The sequence below is a fragment of the Furipterus horrens genome, unplaced genomic scaffold (genome assembly GCF_987537825.1).
Source record: "Furipterus horrens unplaced genomic scaffold, mFurHor1.1.pri manual_scaffold_5, whole genome shotgun sequence".
NCBI classification, from domain to species: domain Eukaryota; kingdom Metazoa; phylum Chordata; class Mammalia; order Chiroptera; family Furipteridae; genus Furipterus; species Furipterus horrens.
This window is the reverse complement of record NW_028327175.1, coordinates 50,651,639-50,663,737: the sequence shown is the minus strand read 5'-3', so window position 1 is coordinate 50,663,737 and position 12,099 is coordinate 50,651,639. Positions and strand designations below refer to the sequence as shown.

Genomic DNA, 12,099 nt, shown 5'->3' with positions numbered 1-12,099 from the left:
ATATTAAATTTTGTAAGCTATACAGTTCTGGACAAGTTTACAGCATTAAAATTGACAAATATAACTTCTTGACCAAATCTGTAGCATTCACTTATATATAAATAAACACAATTTGAGGTTTCACTTACTCAAATTCTGTAGCATAGTATTTAAGAAAGCCCAGTAAGAGGTCCCCAAGATTTGATTCATTCTTTGAGAGGTAAGGAGGAACATTACATGGAACTTGATGTACAAGGTGCAGCTGTATAGCAGGACTAAAAGATTCCTGTCAGGAAAAAAAGGGGGGAAATGTAAATGTATTTAAAACACACACTAACAACTTTATAAATCCTGATCTAAAGCTCTCTGAAGAAAAGACATTTTTTAATGTCTGCAATTGGAAATTTGAAGATTTTCTTACACTTAAGATTTCACCAGTGTTTGGAGTAGGCCAGAAAGTACATGAAAAACTAAAATAGTCTAATCCTTGGCTGAGATATAGCAACCAATGGATCCATATGGTAGCAAAAGATTTTCTAACTCATAAATAAAACTTTACATACCAAAATTCCATCCAATAACATATAGGTTTCTTTACAAATGTATCTCGTTCTTAAATTATTTTTACAAGGAGCAAGTTGTACTTAATGAAGGCTATATCAAGCACAAGGTAAAAGCTTAAAATTTCTTTCAAAAGCCATAAAAATAACTTTAATATATGAATAGTACTCATACCAATTTAAAATTGTTTTTGTTTTTGTATTTTGTATCTAGGAAAAAAGAGAACACAGACGCCCAACATGAACTGAACTTGAAAAGACAATGAGGACAGGGAAGAGAAGAAAGATAGGAAACATACCAGTAAGCAATACTCAGCAAAATTTTTACTATTACATTCATAAAGGAAGTTATCATTTGCTTGCAAACCAGGACTAAACAATATACTTCTAAGAAAGAATACTAATGGGTACTTATTGTTCTTGCCTATGGTATGCTATTCATTTTCATATATAATCTTTCTTCTAATAGCGCCAAGTTCTGGCTCTAAAATACATTAAACTATAGAGCTTCAAACAATACATATCCATATGTTAGAAAATAATCTCTCTTAGGTAACTGAGACAGTGCCCTAAAGTAGGGTTTTCTAAATGTCCCATAGTTGTTTTATCCACTCATCTATTGATGGATACTTGGGCCGCTTCCATATCTTGGCGACTGTAAATAACACTGCAATGAACATAAGAGAGCTTTTGTTCTTTCGAACTGGTGTTTTGAGTTCCTTTAGATATATTCCCAGAAGTAGGATCACTGGGTAAAAGGCAGATCCATTTTTAATTTTTTGAGGTTATCTCCATACTGCTTCCCACAGTGACTGCACCAATCTCCATTTACACAGTTGAATAAATACTACTCAGCTGTGTAAAAAAAAAAGAAAATTTTATTGTTTGCAGCAGTATGGATGGACCTGGATAACATTATGCTAAGTGAAACAAGCCAGCCAGAGAAAGACACATACCATATGATTTCACACATATGTGGAATCTAATGAACAATCTAAACTAACAAGGAAAATGGAGACAGACTCATAGATGGAGAGCAGGCTGACAGCTAGTTGGGAGGAGGGGAGTGGGAGGAGAGATTAAGCAAAAAGGAAAAAGGACTCATGGACATGGATAACAGTGTGGTGATTGCTGGGAGGAGCTGGGGCATAAGGGGACTAAATGGTAATGGGAAAAATACAACGAAGATTTTTTAAAATAAAAAATGAAAGGTTTTCTGTATTGCCCTTTGTCATGAGAGTAGAAATAAATTTTTTTCAAAAAAGCAATTGGTTAAGGAAGCAGAATGGCATCTACACTTATGGTTCCCAACTCTAATAAATCAATCTTGGGTTTATTTATATCAATTCAATTAGTAATGTCTAAATAACTCCATTGCAACTAGGTTGTAAAACAGAGAAAGAGGGTATAGTGTCTACTTAATGGTAGCCCTCAAAAATCATCAGTAAAAAACAAAAAAGCAAGAAGATTAAATAAATAAATAAACCCTTCTCTACTCTATTATCTATAATGCTATCAATAATTTTTAACTACCGGGAAGTGATTCTCTCAGAAAAAAAATTCTACTCTAATCACAATTCATAGCTGGGACTCCTGAACTTGAGACTTCCCCTTCCACTTCTAACAGACTTAGTATTTATTACAAATAGATACCTTAATTGTTTCTTATACTAGGAGGAGTAGGAGAGAAGCTTCAATTTATAATAAAGAGTAAAAGCAGAAGGTAGAGCAGGTATACTGCTTCTACTACCTTTTGTCTCTTGTTATGTGTAAAATTGGACTTAACAACATCATTTAAAATTCTAAAATTTAAATACTATTTTCTGGCAAATTAAAGACTAAGAACAAGTTCAAATGACAAGGAAAAGAAAAGTGGGCCACTACTTAATAGTTCCTGCTCTGAAAGCTTCTTACTAATTTTGATTTCTAGCACCTACCACAGTAAGCATACAATTTATGAACTGATGCTGAAATGGAAGTTATTTCTTACCTAAAGTTTAAAACTGTTTGAACCTCCTTTAAAATGTTTATTTTGTTCAATAATTTGAAGACAAATATCAGCAATTGTGACATTAAAACTGAAGTTGAGAACTATTCTACTAAAAGGCTTGAATGACCTTGGACCAATTTGGCCAGCCTCCTCTTAGCGTCATTGCTCTTTTTCACACTCACATACAAAGAGGGCCATGTTATACATACTGAAGTAGAACTGAAGGAGAAATAAAAATAAAGAAATAAAGTCCGAAAGAAGCTACAGGTAAATAGGAATTCTATTTAACTCTCAAAAATCCCCATTAATGGTTCATATTACAGAAAGGTTTTTTAAGAAAAATTTCATCAAAGGTTTCTTTTTCAAAAGGGATCTCACCCACTGCACTTAAAATATTTAAGAATAATATATGCTACTTTGGATAAGATGGGGGTGGGTAGAATTTAAGCTAACTATTTGAAAGCACATAAAGAGCCAAGGGGGAAAGGAACAGCCTTAAAATTACAACCTGAATTCATGGAAAAACAATTTAACTGAAACAATGCAACATCTATTTTTAAAAGCCTTTTTTTTTTTTTTTAGATAACCAATATTTACTATTGTTTCATTTTTTTAAAATGCAGTAGACATTTTTTGTTTATTTTCTTTTTTTTTTTTATTGGAAAGACATTTTTATTACTCTTTAAAGTTATATCCTACTTTGGGATTTTAATAACCAAATGTGTAATGACTCAATTCCAATTGATATTTAAATGCTGGTATTTTTAAGGCTACATTTTTTACAATTCTCTTCAACCAATGGTAAGAAAAAATTTTAAAAGGCAATCCCTTGAAAAATAGCTTAAAAGTTTCACTCCTTTGCCAATACAATTGCCTACCAAAAATGGCCAAAATATCTTTTGCCATATTCCATCATTCTTCTGAGGCTGTGCCATAGTATCTTTATCTTCCAAGTTTGAAACCTGGATAATTAAGCACGTTATGGAATAAATTTGACTGCCTAAACTTTTATTTAACTAACTTTTACTAACTGTTCCTTAAAACAATGTATAGCTTAAATGAAAGATGACTGTTTTCTATCTCCAGGCAAACAAAGAATTTAAGTTGCATAATTTCCTAACAATTTGAATCATTAGATCCTAGAAATAAATGTTGAGGAAGGTCGCAAATTAAAAGATAAGTGATGTGGAATACTTAAGTCGAGTTTTGCCTGATAAAGAACTAAATAATATACTGAAGTTCTACCAAGCTTTCTTAATTGTATGCAGATCACCACCAATCTGGTGATATGTGTTGAAGACTGATCACTAAATTTATTTTAAATTATATCATATTTTAGTGAGATTTTAAGTTTTGAAATCAATGTAAGTATTTCATATAAAGTATAAGTGCTGTAATAAGATGGTTAAGAGCAGGAGCTTTGAAGTCAAATGACCTAGGTTTGAAACTTTGTTCTTCTATTAGTTATATGAAATCACCTAGCTTTGCAAATGTTCGGCTTCTTCATTTATCATATAAAGAAAATAAAAGTACTCATAGGGTTGTTATAAGGATAAATGATATAATGGTAAAACATAGCAGCAATAGAATTACCTAAATATTCATTATTTAGTATATGATGGGTATCATTAATATAACTATCCATTTATACAATAATACATTATTTTTATGCTGAAACTGGTAATGTACTATTTCAAAATTAACTTCCTTATGATTTAAAAAATTAAATAATGTCAACTTTAGCATAATGATTTTACTGCCATTTTAAAAAATAAACCTTCAACAAAAATTTTTAATTTGTCTTTTCTAAGATACAGTTAAAGCCTATTTTATGTAACTAATTATATGCCTCAAATTATACTTATTTTAAAACTGAGGAAGTTGCTCTAGCCAGGTGGCTCAGTTGGATGGATCATCGTCCCATACACAGAAGGCTGTGGTTGGATTCCGGGTCAGGGCACATACCTAGGCTGCAGGCTTAATTCCCAGTCAGAGTGCAGGGAAAGCAACTAAATAATGCTTCTCACATCGATGCGTTTCCCTCTCTCTCCTGCCCCCCGCCCCCAGGCTCTAAAATCAATAAACATATCCTCAGGTGAGGATTAAATAATAATAATAATAATAATAATAATAATAATAATTGAAAAAGGTTGCTATATGTATGTGTATATATGTACACATGTAAAACAATATATTTTCAATATATAACTATACAGAGAAACTCTACATTCTCAAAATTATTTCACAACTATAAAAAAAGGATTATTTTCTTACATTTCTATTCTGTTAACATAAACATCTTCCTGCAATATGAAGATACTATTAAGAAAGGAAACAAATATAAGTTGTCTTAATAAATCTACCCAGCATACGTCTAGGTAAATCTCATAATAATACAGCTGCATTCAAATAAAGACTCCTTCCTAAGCCTAATTGAAGTTTAATATTTAAACTCTCTCAACTTCATTGCTTTAACTCAATAGTAAATACACTTCTATCATTTATGTTGCTTTTTAAAGAATTAAGTGGTAATAATAATGCTATACTACTATATAGCTTTCTGAAGGGTATATTTTTATCTTTTCTTTCATAATTTAGTATTGTAACTGAACTGAAATAATATACCAATTTTTAAAATATCTTGTAATAAATTTTGAGAAAATAAAAGTACTAAAAATATGTTGAACAATTTTGATTCCAAGATTTTTATCATTTTATAAAAATTTTGATTTTCTCTCTAGTAGAGCTCAATATTTAAGACTCTTGTTCTCTTGTAAAGAAACAGTTTTTCTTGTTAAAGTTTTAAGTCAGTCTCATTTACACAAGCTGAAATTCTGTCATATTTGCTTTTCTACATAGAAATAATCAGATATACACAAATAAAATTAATAAACTATCAAAGTTAGATAAAAAAATATTTTAGTGAATAGTACTATCATTTTGCCTTTCCTCACGCATTATAATATAATGGAAAAAAGTACCGGTTTCTGGATCCATAATTTGTGACTACACAGTTTGAATCAATCATGTAACCTTTTTAGACTTAAGTGTCTTCATCTGTGAAACAAGGAGCCTACCTTACAAGCTTAATTGTTTAGAATTAAAAGATATTCTGTATAACATTTACCATGTGCTGACAAAAAAATAGATACAAAACAATAGTTATTAGTAATAAGAAACAAGCCCATTTGCTTGTTCCATCAGATGGACCACTGAGGAAAGCACTCTACTGATCAATCAGCTGACAGGTATCAGATAAAACAAAATATATTGTTAAGATGGAGTAGTAATTCTTTATCCATGTAAACATCAATCTAATATTAAAGATATTGTGCATTAAGTATTTATGGCAATGTAACCACAAATAAAAGTCTTAAATCCAGCAAGTCTTGCTATTACCGTATTTTAAGACCTTGTGGCTGGGCTAGTATTAAAGTCTGTTGCAGGTAAGAAATTAAATTACCAACACAGTGTTGCAAAGTGTAGGGTAAGAGGTAGTGTATGCTAAGAGAAGTCAGGACTCGGTCATGGGGAGAAGCTAAATAATTAGAAAAAAAAAAAACAGAAGTAAAAATAAGGTTCTTCAAACTAGAATACAGGAGTAAGAACCTGGATGTCTTATAAAAGCAATACCTCTGTTCCTGAGCATAGTGCATTAAACTAAGAATTCATCTGTACTTTGTATTACTAAAAAGTGTTTCATGTAGCACAGAGTTTTAAGTCAGATTTCTGTAAAAGCATTTATTCAATATACATACAGTAGTCTCTCGCTATATCGCGGTTCACTTATCACGGCCTCATTGTATTGTGCGATTTTTTACAATATTATATTTAATTATTTATCGCTGATTTTTCGCTATATCGCAGGCTTTTGCATAACTGTATACGTATGTTGTTAAAGTTACATAGGTTTAAGAGTGTAGAACAAATGTAAGGTTCCTACTTCGCGGGCGGTCTGGAACGTAATACCCGCAATAAGTGAGGGAATACTGTACAATAATATTAAAAAATAAGTTTATTAGACTCTTGCATGCTGAAAAATATATGCAGCTCTTTCTATACTGAAACCTAGTTCATAAAGAAAAATAAAATTGGGACAATAAAATAAAATAGTAAACACGCAGTCATTATTTTTGACCTTTCAATAACAGCTAAAGAATCAATACTTTATAGAGGGAGAAAACCATTCAAGAATAAGGTCCAAAAATTCAAGTTACTTTTATTTCTAAACTTCCTAATGCTTTCATTTTTCATCTTTAAAAGCATACTGATCCCTAGTAATACTGGAAAATCATTATGATGGTTCTTTATAATAACAGAAATTAGTTTTAAAAGGAGAAAAATAAGATATCCAGATTCCAAAAGGATTTTATTATAAATGGTGTTTTCTAGTACATGACCCACCACATACTGGGAGGTCCCCACTACAGCAAAACTCTATTATAGTAAATCCTTTATTATCCAGAACCTTGCACGTATACATTACAATAACTGACATTCAAAAACAAGAACATCAGTTCTTCTCAATTATCAAAGATTAAGTTATATTTAATTTAGGTTCCATGTCAAGTATATTTATTCTATTTTGTGACACATACAAAATAAATAAGTTCTTTGAATACTGATCACTCAAGCTAGATACTATGTTTTTCTTTGTAATATGACCATTTAGTAAGTTTATGAAACTAAGAGGTAAAGATTATGTGATTTTAAATGGTTGGTCAAACATTTCAAACAAGTAGCCTAAATATTATTTCCAACTAAAACCAGGAACAAGGATGACTGTGGAGGAAAACAAAAATGGTAGGACTATAAAACAAGAAAACAGAATTCTGGAAAGAACACAAAAAACTGAAGAAGAAACAAAAGTATTCATATATCTTGTGAATATGTGCATTACCTATGTTTCTCTAAACTCAGACTGAGTAAAAACTAAACTTTTTCTGGTAGGTACACTTCATTTCTTGAGTATTTTCAAGTAGCTTCAGCAGGATTCTTAATATTATGCACACAAGGAGAGAGTATTAACATTACCTCTTTTGCTGTATTACTTAATAAGATCAAATAAAAGATATAGTGATTATCCAATGGTTCAATGTCTTAATTTTTCCCCCTGCTTTCAAATGCTACATACACTGGACTAAAAAACATCTACATTAACTAAAGAAATGCTGTAAAACTGTATTTTAAAATAGCATGAAGAAAACTGAAATGAGTCTGAAATGAATCCAAATGGGACTAATTTCATTCCAATTAATGATAATCATGAGTATCATGCAAAAATTCCACCATTAACAAAAATGATCAGATTGTCTGCCAATAACCAAGGACAATATCATTCTTCTGAAAAAGTATATGAAACATTTTTAATGTCCTAAGAGCTAATGTCTCTACTTGGATAGTTATGTAACTATTACTATTTTTATATTCACATTAATACTACATATAAAAAATAGTCCCACATATACTTGTCATAATATGTATTATAATAATTTATAAGAAACACTTACTGGGTAAATTTTTTGGATGGATGGAAGGATGGGTTCAGGTAGGGCTATAAAAAAAAAAAAGTTTAAAGCTTCCATGATTCATGTAATTCACTTTACAAAACAATAATTTGTCAGCTAATACCCTCAGGTATGAAACTATAAGGGTTCCTGCTAAAAATCAACAGTTTCCATATATTTTGTGAGGTCAATTCTGATCACTAAAAATTTTAATTCAGAATATATCTAATTTGACAATTTAAGGTTTGTTAATAATCTATGTATACTTTTATACAAACCAATGTTCTGTACATGGTTTCAAAATAATAGGCCATCAATAAATAGACATGCATCATTTGATCCAACATCAGACACACAAACACAAAATAGTCCAACAACAGTTCTATCACAATTGTGTCTTTATTATCTAATTTCTTCTAGTAAACAACACTAAATTTTAGATAGTTTCCAGAAACTGACCTACTGAAGGAAAAAGAAAAAAATCTTCGAGTTCATTTTTTTTAAAAGAAGGCCTCAGCAAATTTTTAAATCTAAATCAGGAGACTTGAATCAGTGTTTTCTATAAAATAAAATTTCATACAAAAGAATCATTATCTTCATATGCTACTCTGTTTTTAATTGTCATTCTTCACCCTTCAATAGCTTTACCCAAATACAACCTCACTAAATGCATTAGCAGTAACTTCACATCATAATACAGTAAATGACATTAAAGGCAAAATACCTAATATCCACAATATAATAAATAACTAATATAAATGTCATAATTACGTTAAGATACAAACAATACATTTTCAAGATTTCTTTAAGATTAAAGACCAATATAGTACCATATGGTAAACTATGGTAATTTAAGAATTAGAAAAACATTGCATATAATTAAACAAACTGAGTAATAATTTTTAATTCACTTTTAACTAGCTATTTTGCAAAAACATTTTAAAATGACTTCTGGAATATATTAACATACATATAATCAATCATTATGACCAACTCACATGATCTCCAACTATGATTATAAAGGTATAAACTTCTACTACACACTACTTAAATTTCCCTTCTGTATCATGCTTCATTCCCAAGTTGAAAATTGGAATGAAATAAAATACTGTGATAGTCGGGGAGGTTCACAGTGTATGACTGATAATATTAGAGGAAAAAACTCACTCATTACTTGCCAGAATAACTCTTAGAAAGTAAGGATACATATTTTTTCCACAAGAGGCATTAAAATGATCAGAATTCTAGAAGACCATACAAACAAACTCAAGCCCTAGTCATTTTAATTCTAAAACTCTCCGTATTTGTATAACACTTTAATGGATTTCTAATAATTTTTGTTATAATATAGATGTTAAATTGGAAAATCTTATTAGAAATTAGTTTACTTAATTAAAATCCTGAATTACTATCCTACTGAATACTCCTAATAAATTAACACTATAAATTAAAAGAGGAGGAAGAAAAGGTTACAGAAGATTTTTTTCAAAGTTTTATCTTATTCTGGAATTATAATTAGAATACTAAGAGAATAATACAAACTACTAACCACTGATTTAAGGTCTTTTAATAGACAAAGAGCCTTTAGAACTAAGCAATTTGGAAGCTTTGGGGACAGGTATGTCATTCAGTAAATCCCTGTCTGACAAATGTTAAAGATTTAAAAACACTAGTCGTTACAGAAGCAATTAGTGTAGCAGTTATTTACTAACACTATCCAGATAGCAGCCTCAAAGCAGTTTGTAGTTTTTCAAATGTTTACTCTAAAGCAACATACATTCTGGAAAAATCTGGCTGTACCATCTATTTTGGCTTCAAAATTTTGTACTTTAATCTTTTAAATTTCTCTCTCAAAAGCAAAATAAGACAAAACAAAAGCTTATTATTGCTGTATGTGAGCGACAGATAATACCTTGAGTATAGCTAATCTATAAGATTGTAATTTTCCTGCTGTTCATATGAGAGCTTTCTGGTCAGGCCATCACAAATTTACATGTGGGAATGAGCAAAGCAGGTTTACTACAGTTGTTCATATGGAAAATAATACAATAATTCATAAATAATAACACAAGAATAAACTGTTTTGCTTACTCACAACTATAAACCTACTTTTGCCTACTCCATACCTAAACACTCCATATTGATGCATCAAAAACTCAACTTTAAAAAAAGAGGATTTTGGCAGGAATAGAAAAAATAAAAATTTTTTTAATACAATAAAATTCATAGTCTCCTGGGTGGGGGGGATGAACTTGCAACACTAGGCAACCATTAATTTTGAGAATGCAAGAACAATTTTAAAATGCCTAAGAGTTCTATACCTGGTAACATGATAAATATTCCATGAAATTCATTCATATTATTATTTCTAATCAATTGATACTTTTGCTTTCATTATTCACTCTTTCTTAAATTACCATTAAAATCTCTCCTCAATGGGTTTTACCCCTCATGCTTTCATCAATCAGCTTACCTTTTCAAGCATATGCAGTCTACTACTGACTGCTGAAATTCATTCTAAGAAATGTTTTAATCTTTTCAACCTTTCTACATACAGAGGACCTGTTTCCTCTCTCTTTTCATGGCAGAAAAAAAAATTAAAGTATTTATGAAAGTTGAATGAAACTTAAAGGTCATTTAATCCAACTATTCTCATTGTCAATGAAAAAATTAGGGCCAGAGAGGTGGAATAACTTGGCCAAAATCAGAAACACCAGTTCATCATGGTACACCTGAAACAGCTCAATACACCTTGCAGACTTTTTTATGACAAAAAAAGCAACTACTTATTTCAATCTGATTTCTTCTAGGGAGGAGTAGCTTAAGTTTGCCAAAGTACACAGTTGCTGATGTCCTTTAACAAAGATCAAGACCCTAGAAATGGATGATGATAGTGCCATTAATTACAAACCAACTCAGTAAATGGGGCCATCTATCAAAAATAAAATGTGTTTAACAAAAATCTAAACCAAACTTTAACATAATTTCATTACGCTAGTAAAATACTAATGTTTAAATTTTCAACTTGCTTTCAAAACCACCTGGGGGCATCTGAGATTAAAGTATATTTTTCTAAAGAAGGCAATCAAATAAAAATTTCTAGTGTAATGTATTAAGAATGGAGAAATAGGGCACTTGTGGATGTTCATGCATGTTAAATGCTTTAGTCAAATCTAATTTTAAATCACAACTAAAACTAAACAATTATGAATAGACAATAGGTGGTAGTACATGAGGTTTCACATTTTATTCTTTATATTTTATAAGAAATATTTCTAATCTGTTCAATTTTAATAAATGTGAACTGGACAGAGCTCACTAAAAAAGCATCAAAAGTAATCCATGTTCCAGGCTGAACTGCAAAATTGGACAAAAAAACAATTAGTGACATATAAAGTAGTATCTAAAACAGCCAACATCATGTTTCAAATCCGTTTAGCAGAGCAATCATCTAATATATATCTAAGATTGATCATCAATAAAAATACATATTATACTTAGCTTGAAATTTTTTGACCACAAAAAAGATTAAACTTTCTGATGTCTGACTCATAAAACTTTGATCCACTTACTATTTTAAGTCTCTCACCAATTAAAAAAAAAAAAATCATCTGATTTCATCATTCAAATAAAATACAAATCCTACTGTCCATAAATAGCTCAATAAATTTTTGGCACATTATTTGTTATACATATGAATATATATACAAACTCAAATATCTTGAATATTTTCTTATATCACTAAACACCTGAAAAACAAGATTTTTAGTTGCTGTGTTAATTTCACATTGGGGTATACTATATTTAATTTAATCATCCCTCCATTCCTAAAAATTTAAGATTATTTCTAATCTTTTACTATTTCAACAAACGTCATGAAAAACACTCATAAATAAATACAATTAAGCATTCCTGATTACTACCTTACGATAAATTACTAAATATGGAACCACTGAGTCAAAGAATATGAACATAAATATTACAACATCACTTTCTAAACTGTGGCAATATCATTAACCCAGAATAGATCAGATCCCAGACATCCTGGTAAATGGACTTCCAT

General features: G+C 30.2%; 1 protein-coding gene across 2 annotated transcripts in view; it reads right to left on the bottom strand.

Annotated features, from left to right (window-relative positions):
* TENT2 (terminal nucleotidyltransferase 2) overlaps nt 1–12,099 on the bottom strand; it is a 61,155-nt gene that overhangs the window by 13,667 nt on the left and 35,389 nt on the right. For both annotated transcript variants that reach the window (XM_090276418.1, XM_090276417.1), the window contains 2 exons: nt 8,040–8,083; nt 129–265 (listed from right to left, as the gene is read on the bottom strand). In XM_090276418.1, the coding sequence (XP_090132544.1) occupies nt 129–265; nt 8,040–8,083 (181 nt within the window). The remainder of the gene's footprint in view (nt 1–128; nt 266–8,039; nt 8,084–12,099) is intronic.